At 41.1% G+C, this 16,619-nt stretch overlaps 2 protein-coding genes across 21 annotated transcripts; one reads left to right on the top strand and one right to left on the bottom strand.

Moving 5' to 3' along the window:
* Positions 1 to 1,617: 1,617 nt before the first annotated feature.
* wdr41 (WD repeat domain 41) lies at positions 1,618 to 3,495 on the bottom strand. The gene has a single exon (XM_042097075.1). The coding sequence runs from the start codon at positions 3,350 to 3,352 to the stop codon at positions 2,000 to 2,002; it is 1,353 nt and encodes a 450-aa protein (XP_041953009.1). The 5' UTR covers positions 3,353 to 3,495; the 3' UTR covers positions 1,618 to 1,999.
* A 34-nt stretch (positions 3,496 to 3,529) lies between these two features.
* tpd52l2a (tpd52 like 2a) lies at positions 3,530 to 15,136 on the top strand. 20 transcript variants are annotated; one of them, XM_042097076.1, is made up of 11 exons: positions 3,537 to 3,602; positions 3,701 to 3,744; positions 5,733 to 5,842; positions 6,257 to 6,405; positions 6,763 to 6,822; positions 8,888 to 8,935; positions 11,067 to 11,168; positions 11,953 to 11,979; positions 12,978 to 13,022; positions 13,371 to 13,419; positions 13,655 to 13,814. In XM_042097076.1, the coding sequence occupies exons 2-11, from the start codon at positions 3,726 to 3,728 to the stop codon at positions 13,658 to 13,660; spliced, it is 615 nt and encodes a 204-aa protein (XP_041953010.1). In that variant the 5' UTR covers positions 3,537 to 3,602; positions 3,701 to 3,725; the 3' UTR covers positions 13,661 to 13,814. The 20 variants fall into 20 exon arrangements, with proteins under 20 accessions (XP_041953013.1, XP_041953010.1, XP_041953011.1 ...); XM_042097079.1 differs by lacking the exon at positions 3,701 to 3,744 and having other exon boundaries at positions 3,530 to 3,602; XM_042097077.1 differs by lacking the exon at positions 3,537 to 3,602 and having other exon boundaries at positions 3,609 to 3,744; positions 13,371 to 13,404.
* Positions 15,137 to 16,619: the final 1,483 nt, after the last annotated feature.

The following is a 16,619-nucleotide window of genomic DNA, read 5'->3' as shown; positions in this document are numbered from 1 at the left end:
CGGAACGAAATCTCCTGCTGCAGGGACTCAAGATGTCCACTGGGTGGCAGTAACTCCATGGCAAGTAGGCACAGAGCAGAATGCCATACACAAGCAAGGGGGTGATGGCCTTTCTCATGTCTGCCACAAACTAGCTATTAAAAGGTTAAAAATGAACACTAATATGAAGTACACCTTTTTGAACACCTGAAACCATGTCTATATTACAAAATCTACAAGCTTTGGTACATAATAAATGACACAAAAGGTGTCCAAATGTAACTGATGTTGACTGTTGAGTGATGAATAAATGCAATTGTGTCAAATCATTAATATATCTACAAAGTTCTGCAGTTTTGTGCACTTACCAAGACCGGAGATATACAAAAGCCTTCAACACAAGATCAGGATGGTGTGTCTTTGATAAGAGGTGGGTATAGCTTTATAGAATGAGTATACAGTGTAAGAATTAAATCCCATATGAACCACTAAGCATCTCTGGGACATGTCATGTTACCATGTCTGTCAATCTGTCGGATTTAGACATAACAAATGACGACAGAAGAGAAATGGGACCGGATGGTTCACTGAACCAAGATTGTTTTCAGACCATGAGTGAGACATAATTATAGGCTAGGGAATGTATTGATGTAAAACACAATATTGTTTATTTTGAGCCTGAACCCTGTATGGTATTATTCATATTATTAATATTATTATATTTAGATGCTATTTCATCTGACTGAGCAGCTAGAAAATTATCATTTCAAATCTGACAGTATTCTCTTCCTGTGGGAGGTTTTTAATGTCAGTATTGGTCAGAATGCTATGAATAACAAATTAAACAGATGTCGAATTTGTTTTGTTGTTTGGAAATAGCATACCATATTTTGTTAGCATTTAAGACATTAATTTTGTCCCAGTGGTTTTTTAGTACACAGGATTGTTTTTTATCATGATGATCCCACTGTTTTTCAAATCATAGATACATGATAAACAGCCAGAGTAAGTTGCTTGTATAGGCACAAGAGACTACAATTCCGTCTTTAGATTTTGGAATAGCTGATGGCATGTGCCAGAACTTACAGTATGACATGCTTATTATAAGTTCAAAGAAAATGGGCCCAAAACACTTATCTGGCAAACAAGGACTTTATTCTGGTGGATATCTCATAATTAAACCCTTTCAGACCCTTTTTTGTTCATAATGTTGTTTTCCTGTCTGAAACAAACCAAACAACAAAAAACTTCTCTACCACTCTATGGCTACCACTCCATCACTTTAAAACCATGGACCACACATATTAAAGGTGAGATGAGTAGGCAATATGTGGGCCTCCATCAGAATAACAGCTTTTAATGTTTTGTTTTTAATGATTTTATTTACATAGGGGCTATAATTCCAAATTAAATGTGCTATTGGCTGACTTCACTTGTGGGCACTGCATTTTTGTTTTTTAAATCTTTGAGTAATTGTCCTTGCTTGCGACTACATTGAATCTCATCAATTGAATGGTGTATGCTAGTCCTCTTATAGATGTCAATTTGTAGGCTTATGTGTAACACTCAGTTGTCATAGCTTATAAAAAACAAGTAGGCTTATAGTGAAATAATCAATAACAAGAGAGTTTGAATATGTAGATAAAAAAGGGGAATAATCATACTGAATTTATTTTAGTGTCTCATTGTTTTACTACCATTTATATTTTTGCTCTTATAAGATTTAATACATTCATTTAAACATTTATTCAATAGAGAAGACAAGGCAATCCATCTAAACACAAGTGAGTTTTAGATTTAACGGTTAATAAAATGCATACAGACGATAAAATTTTACCATAAGATCAGACTGATTTACAATATTCAAATGAACTTCAGGCACAAATCACAATTATAACATTTTCCTACATTATTATTGTATATTTAGGGCAGTGCATGTACAACACACAAATTAAATCAAATAATATGAAATATGTCCATAAAAGACTATGAGAGCTGGTTGTGGTCTGTGAGGTTCTATTTAATACAGACCCTGATTATCTTCAAGTTTCTGGAATAGCTCCAGACTACGCAAGTGGGACTGCATCTCCCCATCCCTCCAAATGATCAGCAGGTGGTCAGAGGAGCATGTCACCAAGCCTCTCTTGCCAAAGTTCAGAAACATCTGCACAGCTCCAGAATGGCCAATTAAATCACCCATGAACTCCAGGGTCTTGAGGCCTGGGTCTTCCAGAGCCTTTTTCGGAGATGGACCTTGCTTGTTGGACCGCCCGAAGGACCACATTCCAAAGAAGCCTGCTGAGGCAGGCTCTGCGGCGAGTGGGAGGTCTTGAAGTTCCCATATCTTTACATTTCCATCTTCAGAGCATGATATCAGCTTACTTGGAGACAGCAGCTTAGTGTGCAAGATGTCAGAATCATGGGCCACCTTTCTGTATGCCACTACACACTTTTTTTGGATATCATAAACATATAGTCCGCTACCCACTGCTACAACAACAAGCTCTCCATCAGACACAAGATGCTGGATGGACATGTCACTCTGTTTCTGAGACCCCAGCCTGATCTCTGGCCCATCATAATGAAATTCCTCTAAAACAATCTCTTCATCAGCATGAATGGTCCATTCAATAGAATCCCATATGATGAGTTCACCAATATGAGAGCCACTAGCAAATAACTTATCACTAACATTGATGAGGGCTCTGATGCTGTCCTGATGGTTGGCCAAGTGTCGGAATGCTGTGATGGACACATCTGACCCCGTGGATGAAACCTTGAGTTCATAAATGATTATCTCCCTGTCCACTGCAGCTGCTACATAGTTCCTGGGAAGCTCCACCATGGCAGTGACTCCTGTGTCGCTGTGTTGTTCAGTCTGGCTAAGCAGCTGGAAACCTCTATTCCAAACACACAAGTCATTTCCTCCAGAAAGCCACATGTTGTGCCACTCCAGCACTAAGAGGCACTTGATTGAAGACTGTAGGTCAGATACTGTCTGAACACGATTTCCAGTGTCTGGATCCCAAAGACTGACTGATCGGTCAGACGAGGCTGTGATAAGAAATGTGTGTGTTACTTCCTCTTGGGTGATAGTGTATGTCACCAGTGCAGTGATTTGCTGAGTGTGTCCTCTCAGCTCTAGCAGTCGCTCTCCTGTCTCCACATTCCACACCAACACCAGACCATCATCTCCGGCAGATGCAAATCTGATATCATCAATTTGCACCACATATCTAACAATATCAAAGTGTCCTTTCAAGACCTGCAGCTCCGTGAAACAGTTTTTGGGTTGTTCCTCCCCACTGAACAGCACGGAGTTTTTCTCCACTACACCCTGTGCTTCACGACCACCAAGAATCCATCGCAACATGATCGATTTTTTGATGCAATCTTGATAAGACAGACAGAATAATTACCCTTTCCTAGACGTCTTCTTTTATATAATTTCAATATGCCATCAGCAAAGGTCCATCGACACCATAACATATCCTGATGTTTTTTTTGTTTTTTTTAAACGTCATCATCGTGTTCCGGAAAAGTGGCGCGTAGTGATGACACATTTCTAAATTGAAACGGGCAACGTTAAAGCAGAGACGGTTGATAAGGATCTTTGGTTAAAGGTAAACATTCCTGTGAGGTCTGTGCATTCACTCACGATCTTGCTTTCCGGTTTACTGAATTAGTGATTTTCGATAACAGCCCCTTCTCTTCGGGACAGGTGTTTCGGTGATATTCCTCTAAGTATGGATTCTGTTAATAATGGTAAGACTTCAAAGTACTCAAACGCAGCTAACTTTGGTTAACGTTATGGTTAAGTTACCTAGCCTAATTGATTTGACGTTGGCTAGCTGGCCTGCCGACACTGATCTTTGCGTAACCTAATATCTTTGTCAATATATTGTTATTCATCGTTTGGTATTTCATACTATTTGGGTTTTCGTCGTGGTTTAAATGGTCGTGATAGTTGTTTAAACATTTTCCTCACGGGATCAAAAGAGTATACTTATACTTATACATCGCGTCAGTTAGCTAGTGGTTGCTAATTTAGCTAAGTTGGAAAGTAGGCTAGCTGACGCAACTGGTGCGGCAACTGCTGTCGCGATTAGCTTGCTAGGTAAGTTAACGTTAGCTTTGCAGATATGAAAAATATTGTCATGTGTCTTCATGTTGTCAGTGTAAAACATTAAAATGACTTCGCAGACGCTCACATTAATTACGCAGGCAGTGAGGTTTCGTCCAATAATCAAGACAGTCGGTAGTCAACGTTAATCAATGGCTCCTGAAATGAGACACAGCTACCTGTCAATGGACAACTTGGTATGGAATTCAGGATTCGAAAAGCACTCGTGAGTCTAGCATCTTTTTTTTCGGGGGTTTTGCATCTGTTCTCTGCATGTATGCGGACGTTTTTGATGACTAATGGTTGCCTAACACGATGACTTGTGAGGCGAGTCTCACTGTTAACGCAAATGCTGTCAAACTCGTTTTAATGTTGGTTGGACAACAATTAATGTTACTGACTTTGAGACGGGTAACGGGCTTAAGCTATAAGTATGCATGGGAAGTTGTACTTTTATATTAGATTAGGTAGTCTTTATTGTCATTGACACATTTTGCAAAGGTACAACGAGATTTGAAAGTGCTGTCAACTCATGAGGTTTGCATAACAACAATAATAAATAGTTTAAAAAATGCACATATATAAAAAGAATATAAACATATATTGCACTGGTTATGAACAGGAATGGTTCTGTACATATTTCACTGGTAAAAAGAGCATTACTCCACCATAGAATTTGCACAGTGGGTTAGGGGCCGAGAACAGACTATTTTTAATTTGAAGAGTTAAGGGCCATGATTGCCTTGCCTTCGGATATAAGCTATTTTTTAAACGGTTTGTCCTGGTTTTCATTGTTCTGTATCTCCTGCCTGAAGGCAAGAGCTGAAAGTGACAGTGTCCTGGGTGTGAAGGGTCCTTTGAAATGTCTGTTGCCTTCTTATGGCGTCTAGAGGCGTAGATCTCTTCCAGCGTGGGGAGGGGGCAGCCTATGGTCTTCTCTGCTGCCCTGACGACCCTGTGAAGCGCCTTCCTCTCTGAGGATGTGCAGCTACCGTACCAAACACACAGTGAATACGTGAGCACACTCTCTAAGGAGCAGTGATGGAAGGCGAGAAGCAGATTCTGGGGTATTCTGGGTGTTCTGATTGTTCTCAGGAAGTACAGTCTCTGCTGCGCCTTCTTCAGTAGCTCCTTGGTGTTGGCGCACCATGTCAGGTCGTCCTCCAGCTCAATGCCCAGAAACCTGAACACCGGAACCCTCTCCACACAGGCCCCGCCGATGAAGAGTGGTTGAATGTCAGACTTGTTCTTTCTAAAGTCAATGACCAGCTCCTTTGTTTTTGTGGTGTTGAGGAGCAGGTTGTTGACTGGGCACCACTCTGCCAGCCGCTCCACCTCGTCCCTGTATGCTAGCTCACCCACCTCGGCTGAGATGAGTCCAACTTCTGTCGTGTCATCTGCGAACTTTACAATCTTGTTGCTGATGTGGGTGGGGGCACAGTCATACGTATAGACACAATACAATGTATTACAATTCAAGCGATTCAAAAATGGAAGGTGGCCTAATGCTCAACTTTGATTTGAGCGTGCCGTCATCACCGTTTATCGGGTTGTAAGACAGTTCATCTCTGAGATTTGATTGTGAATGGTAGGCTATGTTGCGAAAAAGAATTGGTCTTCTGTGTTAAAGGTTTTGGAAGTGCCAGGATGACCGGATCAATGGAGGGTGCCACCGGTGGAACCCTGCCCCCTGGTCTCACTGAAGAGGAAGCAGAGGAGTTGAGAGTGGAACTCACTAAGGTAAGGTGATATTATGGGATGTGATGTATGGTGTAATTTCCATCCCTGTGTTTACATGTGTGCACTGAATGTCAATATTGTAGACTCGCCCATGCGTTAATGCAAGTAACTGTTAAAAACAGCACTCACCGACGCACTTATTCTTACTGTACTCTAATGTTTTTTTTTTAAACTGTCCTAAAATTGTGAGAATTGTTCTAAAAAACTTACTGTTTACCATGTTGTTAGTCGCTTTGGTTAAAAAGCGTCAGCCAAATGTAATGTAATGTAATGTAATGTAATGTTAAGAGGGATCCCTTTCATACAGTGTACAAAATTGACTTTTTCTACTGATTTCAGTTGACATGACAAAAAGGATGCCGTTTCTAGTCTAGTCCTTGGGTAAATGTTGGGCTCACTCTTGCTCTGTTGTAGGTGGAGGATGAGATTCAGACTTTAAGGCAGGTCTTGGCTGCTAAGGAGAGGCATGCTGGAGACATCAAAAGACAACTGGGTATCAGTCCGCTCAACGAGATCAAACAGAACATCTCAAAGGGATGGCAGGATGTCCAGTCCTCCAATGCGTGAGTGCTTCTCCTCTCAGATCTGTCCCTCCATAGTATGGGAGCTTATAACGAGTCCATACAGCTTGACAAAAGTCTAGTATTCTTTGCCTCTCCTAAGAATATGTACATATGAATATGTATCGTGTCACATGGCTTAAGTACACACTTGCTAATATCTATGCTGCATGTATCTCTGTAAAGTCACCTTTCATCAAACATGACGTGTACACACCAACTGTAAGATAACAGTTGTACAAAGCAATTGAGAGGCTGGTTTTAGGAAAGTCAATCTTTTAGGTTTCTCAAATTAGCACAAAAGAAAATAATTCCCATATCCACTCTAGTAGAATAAATAGATTTGGTTTTTATTTCTAGCTATTTGCAAACCAAAGAGAAACTTGGACAGTGGAATGAAAGCATTACCCACTCAAATGCGTGAGTCACCATTTTTGTTTCTTTTAACTTCTTTTCTTTTAACAGCTTAGCTCCCCTTTGTTAAAAGACCACATCACCAAATTATCTTATTTGCCATCTTATCTACCCCAGACTCAGATAAGAGGATATATATCATTCTCTTCTCTGTGCATTTAATAATCCAGTCTGACACCATTAGTCTATCTTAGCATAATTCACTGGGAGTGGGTTAGACCAGTCTACCTATAGCTAGCCTATAACTAAAAGGGACAGAGAAGAGAAGGCGATGTATCCACTTATATAAAACATTGACATGTTCCTTTAAGACATCTATTGTCTGTTGCCTACTGTACAGCTTATGCTTATTTGGATTTGCCAGCTAAATCTCATACAAAAAAACTGTTGTAGGGTGAGCCTATGGTGAAATACGCCAAAAGCAGAAATGGCACATAACAACCCCATACTATACATTTTGTAGGCAAGTTGAAGTTTAAATGGTAGACATAGTTTGCTATATAGAGCATTGGTCCTCAACTAGTGTGCCGAGGCAAAGTGAGGTGTGCAATGACATTTTGAGGAGCTCAATATGTTTTTATACAGGCTCATGAAATGGGCTATAGGGCTATTTTTTAAATGTATCCATGTCAACATGACTTAAGCATATACCTTATAATGACGTGACCATATACCATATAATTGAAAAAAAGCTATGTGACAATGTATAATCAGTAACCATAAGTTGGTGTGCTTTGGCGTTTCAGTTTGACCTTTGGTGTGTCTTAGGTTCTCAACCTTTTTGGGGCTTTGATGTAGAGCAGCAGCATTTGTAGCATAGAGCAGCAGTCAACAGCAGTTGTAACTGACGTTTGATTACTCCAGTCCAGATACTTCGTTTACCACCATCTGTATTGTCTTGCATGACAGACCCTTAAAAAGACTCTGGTGAATATGGACAGTCAGAAGAACACTTGTTCTGTTGTCTGGTTCATGGAGTCCCTTCATGTGCATTTCTAATGTAGTATTTCATTATTTAATGTATCCAAAACATGTGGACAGGGAAATTTACCAATCTTTTCTATCAAAGACAGATTTAGCTGGCTAATTTCTTTCCTGTAGCATTTCCCCCTAGTTTTCAAAGATGGCTTAGATCAGACATTCCTTTAGCAGAGTAGAGCCACTTGGACACATGCATGTCAGAGTGATGTAATGTGAGAAGGCTATTACCCTTGCATCTGCTAGAATTAAGATGCACAGGATAAACCATGTGCAGGAACAAGGCTTCCAAGTTTCTCCTGATCCTCCTCCATGGATACACACACATCACATGGCCAGAACACAATGTTGAAGATGTTTGAGCATAATGAGTAATTATGAGAGTGTGCAGTGGGATGAGAGTGTGGTGACAACTGTCAGATCTGAGCCAATCTTGTCCTTAGAATGGCACCTGTGTTGCAATCTTGTCCTTAGAATGGCACCTGTGTTGCTAGCTTGACCTCAGGCCCCCTACCCAACAGGCTGATTGTCTGCTAAACTTGTTTTGAGGTGTTGAACAGATGTTAGGACTGACTGACGCCATTCAACAAACTGTCCTCCAGCTGCCCTGTTTATAAAAGATTTACCAGTGAAATTATTTATTATAATTCTTAACATCCCTCTAGACCTCTTATGAGCAAACACAGATTTTTGCATAATGAGGTTTTGAATAATGGTGCATCGCACAGGACATTAAATCTAAAGGCCTTTGCTATCTTTCCCCCCTAATTAGCTGAAAAATATTTATGCTTCACCATCCATGCTTGCTTGCCTGTCTTGACGCCAGCAGTTATTTATTAGTGGCACAAGTTTGCAATTGTCCAGGGAAGGAAAGTCATTATTTTGTTCCAGCAGCTCTCCCAGGTCATGCTGTATGTAGTATCAGTTTAGCACCGTGAATAGCATATATAAGAGAGCATAACAAGGATTTCCTCTCTATCCTCCCACAATCCCATGTCAGTGTTAAATGTTTATGTGTATACACCCATTCCCTGCTTGTGTTTGTGGGAGGACATTTCTCTTGTAATCTAAAGCTATATGTGTGTCTCTGTAGTTACCTTACAGCCTCTGCCACTCTGGACGACATAAGCCAATCTGACGCGTGAGTTTTGATTCATCTGTTGCTAGTTGTTGTTTTCATTTCAGAATTAGCTTAGAGTTCTTTTCATTCCCATGCCATCATTTGGCTGAATGTTAACATGCTAACAGACAAGGGCTACAGTACAGCGGGTGGGAACTAGTTTCAGATCTGAGGCTAACCTTCTCTTTGTGTATCAACCATATTAGTTTAATTATGCTCAAGGCCTCAGATTTTGGACATTAATACTTGGTGCACTGATTACATTGGTACTAATGCACGCTAAAAAGTGCATTAGTAAAGAGACCTGTACTTTATCATATTGAATGCCAGAACTTCAAACAATGGACTTGAAAATTGTTCCTGTTTCTAACTCATTAATAACCCTAATCTGTGTGATTAATAATGATGATAATACATTTTATTTATTAGAGTGCTGTAAAATATGCTCAGATGCCATACATTTCATCTTAGAAATGAAAGAAAGGTTTATCAAGCTTTGTGTGCTTGGCAGCACAGTGGAATTGGCATAATAAGCCTTAGATGAGGAAATGTTGAAAAGGAAAAGAAGTAAGTAAGCAAAGTAAGGGAGGAGAAATCCACCCAAGTCAGTAGTACCTTCTGAGCTAAATCAGCTACTCATATTATTTGACATTGTGGTTACCCCCTGTCTGACCGCATGGTCATGTGATCAGATGTCATAGAGAAACTCTGTGTTTGTGCAACGAGTCTCTTCATGACCAAGTGTCGGCATTCTGCCCTCGAGGAGCCATAGTTGCCTAATCCCCTACATGCTTTTTAGCATGTACTTTCCAGTACAGCACAGGGGAGAACACCGGTTCCCTCCACCTGAAACCTAAGGCCTCCCCTGCTCCCTCTCTACTGGGCTGGGCATGTTTATTCACTGTGGTAACTCGAGTGAGCGCAAGAGGGCTTGTGGAGGGCAAGTTGGGATGGCGGGGCGGGATGGGGAGCTTTGGTGGCCTGAGAGCGGCATCACTCCTCCCTCCTCTCACATGGGAGCGCACAGAGAGGACTGAGGGAACAGCTGATTGGATTGGCGGGTTAACCTGGATCAGGGCACTGTGATTAGCATAGCCCAGGCACACAAGTAATGATATTAGCACGGAGACCATAGCTGTATCCATGGGGGGAACACACGCACACACACAAAAACAGGGAGGTCCATGCTAAAAGAGTCTAAGCAGGAGTCTATAGTGAGTGTGTGTCTAGTCTACACATGCCGGCACATGCCTGTTTACAACTTTCACTGAAGCTGTGCGGTCTCAGTGTGCTGTACTTTATTTATAACCACTAAGCCCATGTGTGTTTGGACTGCAGGGAAGATGAGTGCTTTGTTTGTGTGACTGAGGGTGATTCATTCAGGAGTCATTGAGGAAAGTAATTAGTAATGCAGTTGAAGGTTTAGGATTTTGAAACATTTACTTTTGTGTCATTGATGGGAGAATTAGATTTTAGTCAGTAATGCTAAGATAATATTTGAATTGTTGAGTGATTCGTTGTTTCGGAAGTTGTTCTTGCAGAGTATGTCAAAACAAAATATGTGATTTCTTGGAAACCTAACTTTCCCTCTCTTGGTAACACATTAACCTCTCCCTTTCTGTCTGCTCTCTGTTCTTTGATAATTATGTGTCTGAACACCAGTGTACAGAGAGCCTCTGTGCACACCTGTGTTATGTGTACAAATGTAGGAGAGGAGAGCCAGCAAAAGTTCCTCTATTCCAAGGCCTGTTTCACACTGGATGCACTGTGGAACCTCTTAATCTTTACTGATTTTCATGAACAGCTTACCCGTGAACGTGGGCACTAAAATGAAAATCAAGCCGTTCTGAAGCCGTCATGCAAACCCAACTCATTCAGTGTGAAACAGGCCTTGTGGTCATTTCCAGCTGTGATACTCTACCACCACTCCCCATCGCACAGAATTGGATGAAACGCCACTAACTGTGATGCAGACACTACTGTCACACATGCTTTGAAGTCTTCACAGAAACAAATCTAGTGTGTGTTTTTTTTTTTTTTTTTTTAATTTCCCCCTCTCGCTTTCTCTTTCCCCTTTCTCTGTGAACCTCATCTCCCTTGTCTTCCGTTTCCCCTGCTTGGTTTCTCGCCACTGTGATTTCCCACTCTGCAGGTATAAGAAGACCCAGGAGACTCTCTCCCAGGCAGGCCAGGTGACCTCTGCAGCCTTGTCCAGCATGGGTGCAGCCATCAGCGAGAGAATTGGGACCATGAGGTGAGACTTCATCATATCTAAACACTCAGTCTTTTCAAACGTCACTGCTTTTCCACCCTGGGTCATGGGCTCTGCATATTAATGCAATCATTTGTATAGAGGCTATAATCAGATGTGCTCAGTAGTGCTTCTACAATATGCTCTTAATACTACTAATGTGTATGCACTGGACTTTGTAACAAATCTCTGTGATTGAGCTCTACTAACCAGGAGGTGGGGGTATAGCCTTCCAAATTATTATTTTTTATGTTGCTAATGGTTTGTTGACCTGGATACAAATCAGTTTCATGATGATGACCGCTATCAGTAACAAAAAAAGACGGCTATTACAGTTATTAGAACTATTAAAGATAAGTAAGCAAGTAAAGCTAAAGAAAGCTATTATCATATTGCCTTTGACATGTAGACACTGAATCTTGTCTGTGGGTTAGGTTTTTCTGGGGGAGATGAAACATGATGTAATAACATGGCATAAATGATAAATTGTGGCAATTATGTCACCTTGACCTTGACCGCCTTGGTAGTTCAGCCCAGATCTGTGGCCTTCATCTCCTCAGACAGTCAACTTGGTGATAGAGACTGTTACTGTGAAGGGAGAAAAGAAACAAAATTTGCCACTTCTTATTGAAGTGGAATACTGAATACAGCTCTATTATGCATTGTGTGTGTGTGTGACTGTTTGTCTGTCTTCATTTGACCTTGACCTTGACCGTGACCGTGAAAAATGTTCTTTCTCACTCACTGCCATGTTTCCCTCCTTTAATGCTGCCTGATGGCTCTGCAGGGCTCTGCCCTTTTATAACACGCCTAGGTAAGACAGTGTGGAGGTATAGCACACAACACAGGGGGTTAGTTTAGTTTGACCAAATCCAGAGTAAGAATACACTGTTGTATCTTTGTAGACTGGATCTCAAGTACTTGTGTTGCATGGTATTAAAGAATCTGTATTGTGTGGTCCGTGGTCATATTTTATAAAACTGAACATTCTACACCAAGGGCCTGTCTCACAGTGCAGTCATTAGGGATTAACTTGCTCCCTTAGTTTGGTCTAACCCAAAATATACTTTCTAACAATACTGGCTCACTTTTTACTGGGTTGTGTTACACCATTTGCTTCTCTGCTAACATGCCCTTGGGCAACTGATTTAAGGTCATAAACAGAAAATGGAGGTAGCCACCCTCCCTTTTAACTGTTCCATCACACAGTTTGCGGCTGATCATTACTCGCTCATTGGTATTTTTGTTATGTGCATACAGTTGACCCACTGTATTTTAAAAAAAAAATCTCTCTTACCAGGCCACCACTTTCGTTAACTTTTTGATGGTTTGTATCTTTTTGATACTTCAACAGCACAGTTGTGTGTGCTCCCATGGGGTTTTCACAATGCATCTCTTGCTGTAGCTAACACTAAAATGATTAACAGTATCATGAAGATAGAACCTTGACTGTGCTGAACGTTTTGAGACAGGCCCCATTGAAGAGAGAAGACCAAATCAGTCTGAATTGCATAATGTTTCTCCTGCTACAATGCCTGTGGGACCTCCCATAAAGAGACTCCAGCAGTTTATTACACCCCTAAACTTCTTTTCCTCTAAAGTATACACTCAGAAGTTGTTTTCATGCTTTAAAATGGTTTAAAACGTAACTTTACACTTTCTTCGTCATTTTGGGAATTGAGATGTATCTGGCTGTGGGGATTGATCTGAATGCGCTGCATGGCTTATGCTCTTTCTGTCTTCCACTGTCTGTGGCTCTAACCTCGTCTGCTTGCCTTAACGCTGCCCCTGTCTGCCTCCTCCGCACTGAAGACTTGGTTACTCCGTGCATCACTCCTTAAGTATGCCATCTATGAGGTAAAGCATCATCATAGAATGTCATCACAGTGCGCACAGCCACCTGTACCACATATCTCAGCCACCTGTACCACATATCTCAGCCACCTGTACCACATATCTCAAAACTCCATTTTGGCTATTGAATCACTCAATGTTGTCATATTCCAGTATACTTGCTAGGTTTATTAGGGCAATTAATGAGTTTGTAATATATTTAGATGTACATTGTATTCTGTTTTAGAAAAGTGAGGATGTGATGTTCAGTCTGATATGAAGAAAGATTGTGCTAGTTTGTTAGCCTGTGTCCGTAACTACTAACGAGACAGAGAGACTTGTTGCCATACGTGTTCCCTTTGCTCTTCGCAGGAGCTCGCCCTCCTTCAGGTCCTTTGAAGACCGGGTAGGAGGCCTGAGGGTGAGATGCCTTTCTTATCTCTGTCTTCTCTGACTTGCTCCAGTTTGGCCATTTCTTCATTTTACCCCTCTAATTGTAATGTGGAAAAAGCTAGTCTAGTGGTGTATGGCTTTTGATTGTGATGCTTTGGGTGATGTACTGTAGTACAGCGACAGCATAAAGAGCATGTTGTACGGTAGTCACCCTGGGACTGTTGGCTTGCTTTTTTGTAAATGTTTGTTCTGTCTTTCCACAGAAGTAACAAGGACCCAGCTCTCTCTCCTTTCACTCCTGATAAAGAACAAGCTAGCCTGTGCCCGGTGACATGGTGAAGGATATCTGATGGTATCAAGCCCTGCAGTGAAAACACCCCTCGATAACCTCTTAACTGCACTCCTTAAACCAGCTGTTGTGAATGTACTAATACATTTGTATACGGAAAAGGGACAAGCACAACTGAACTGTCTTCGATAAACTCAACTCTAGAGATATATTTATTTTTGTTAATTTCTGTACAGTTCACTTTTAATGCTGCACCGCCTTAATGATATGAAATCTATGCTCAGATTTTGCAGCAGAAGTTAAAATACGTTGTCCAAACCTAATGTCTAAGCTAAGCCAAGAACATCCTGGATGACTCTATTTGTCAGTCACAAGAATATTTCTCTGAAAGAAATCTGAATTCTAGTTGTTTTTACCGTGAATTAACATTGGAGTTGGTCTGGCATATACTCCCCTTTAGTATCAGTCTGTGTTTCCGTTTATATTTGGAAAGGAACGTTGGCCCTTCTTATAAATGTAGTTTTACAATCTACCCTGTCTGCTTTGTGGCTTGAATGTTTAATGATAAATGTTATTAGACTTTGCAGACCTCAGACTGTTTTGAATGCTCTACCCTTTGTCATTGCTGCTCCTAATCCAGGATCAGTCTTCAAGGGCATTTTAAAACCACCAGACTATTTACACACTTACAAAAGACCCGTCGCAGCAATTGACATTTGTAGCCTCTGTAGACATTGTTACTTGTTTATATTGAATGTAAGATGTCTCATTAATGACTTGGATTGATTGGCAGTAAAAAAAGGGCTATAGTTTGCAAGCCACATTGTGGTCTTGAACCAAATGTTTTTTAAAACACTAGTGATACTACATTGTTTGAAATCAGATACAGGGCTCATTTAACCATTCGTTTTACACTCATTTAAAATCTGTGCATGAAGCAATTTGTTATGCTCCCACTGTGATGTCAGAAGAGCAGGATGGTTTATTCTATGCAAAAACCTGGTCACAGTAACTTTAAATGTCTGAATGCACAATAGGGCTTTTCTTTTCTTTTGAGGGTGGCAAGATTATATTTGCCAGAATTTATGTTACAACCTGGTGTTTGTTTCTCATTGTAGATTGTCTTTTGTGTTATTGTGGAGAAGCTGTATCAGACTATTGTCAGAAAATGAAGTGACGTTAACTCTCAGAACATTTAAGGAATAGTTAAAATACACATTGCAATAGCGGCCTTGGGTGCATTTGTGGGAACTACATTTTGCATAAGCACTCAGTTTAACAGGGCAAGTATCTGATGTAAGGTCGGGTGGGTTGTGTCATGATCAGTGGCCATGGGGATCACATTTTAATTATGATAGTACTAGTATACATATATTCATTTTTGACAGTACTTTGATTCAAGTTACAATGGATATTTATTGCTTTTGGTGACTTCAATAAAGGATAGAAAACAGTAGCCTATGTCTGTGGTATTATTTTAGAGCAAAAGAATAATGAGTGGGTTAAACAATGCCTAATAGTGTGTTTTTTTACATGTTAATATTTTGTTAGTCAGAACGGATTTTTCAAAGTGGCAATCAGGGACGGATCAAGGCTTGTGCCAAGTGTGCACGTGCACAGGGGCCCTCAGCCAATGGGGGCCCTCGGATTTAAAAAAAAAAATGCCATGAATTTAGGCTAGATTATGCCCGGTGCTTCTGTCTGTTAATTTGCGGCACAACTGAATGGTGTTATGGAACCGCGGACCGAAAGAAAAATAAACTAAATGTTTTCCTGATCAATAAATACTTCTTAATTCATAAAATATAGAGGCATAACATTAGGTGGAAGTGGTAGGCTATGAGTGCTCATTCAATGTGTATGCGTGTTTGCGGAAGTGAAACTGACCTACTCGTGGGTAGGTGAATGAAGTGGATTCCTGCAATGTTCATGAAAACAGCATAGCGATTGGATAGCCTAATAAATCGCGACTTGTAGGCCTAACAGTAGCTTATATCGTAGCAAATAGCCTATGGCGATGCCGATGACCGATAGGCCTACACTTATTTCACTCGTCTCGCTGGAGTGAGCGCATAATGTGGGCTGTTGCGCAAAGAAATTAATTAGGGAGATGATCTGCATCTCCATTTACCAAACGCTATAGTTTTACTAACATCTCCACTGTTAACGTGAAATATGTCTCCATGCAAGGTAGTGTCAAGCCGCAGTGAAGTGAAAACCTTATCATGCAGGTAATGTTGACGTCACCCGAGTCAGACAGAAAACGGGCCCTGCTTGCTCTGTTAAAGTTTGTATGCCCCTTCCAAACTGCGTTAAAAGGGTATATTTAACAGCCAGAATTTCGAAAATTTCCAGGGGGAGACACCCCCGAACCCCCCGTAGATCAGCACCACCTCTCACAAAATACTATCAACGTCCCTGCTACCGGTCCGTCAGATATGACAACTGTGTCCGGTCCGTTTAGTGAAAAATGTTGCTGTAGAGTTTAGACAGCAAAGGGAGATTACAGCCTAGTAATAAAAACAGCTGCTGGAATTCATTTCTGTGTAGGCCTGAGTTATAATATATGACATAATGTACTACATTTTCATTGTGTGCAATTGTGCACCAGCCTGCACAGCGACAGCAAAGAGAGAAACGCTGGCTGCACGCGCAAACGCGCCCGCGCGCGTCGCGGTCAGGGGGAGGGGGGGGGGGGGGGGCTTTTTTGATATTGTGCACAAGGGCCCATATTTGTTTAATCCGTCCCTGGTGGCAATAGGTGGCGATAAGGTGCCACTAAATGTTTCCACGTTGTAGGTAGGCTAACGCAGCCATATGTAGGCTACTTGCCTATTAGGATACTGTTCCCCGCTTTTTAATGTGTGGTGTGCATTTCCATACAATTCTCTGACGTGTTACGGATTGTAGGCTACACAAGTAATAATACACAACCATTT

Source organism: Alosa sapidissima, chromosome 7 (assembly GCF_018492685.1).
Source record: "Alosa sapidissima isolate fAloSap1 chromosome 7, fAloSap1.pri, whole genome shotgun sequence".
Classification (NCBI taxonomy): Eukaryota; Metazoa; Chordata; class Actinopteri; order Clupeiformes; family Clupeidae; genus Alosa; species Alosa sapidissima.
This window is presented reverse-complemented; position numbering and strand designations above follow the sequence as displayed.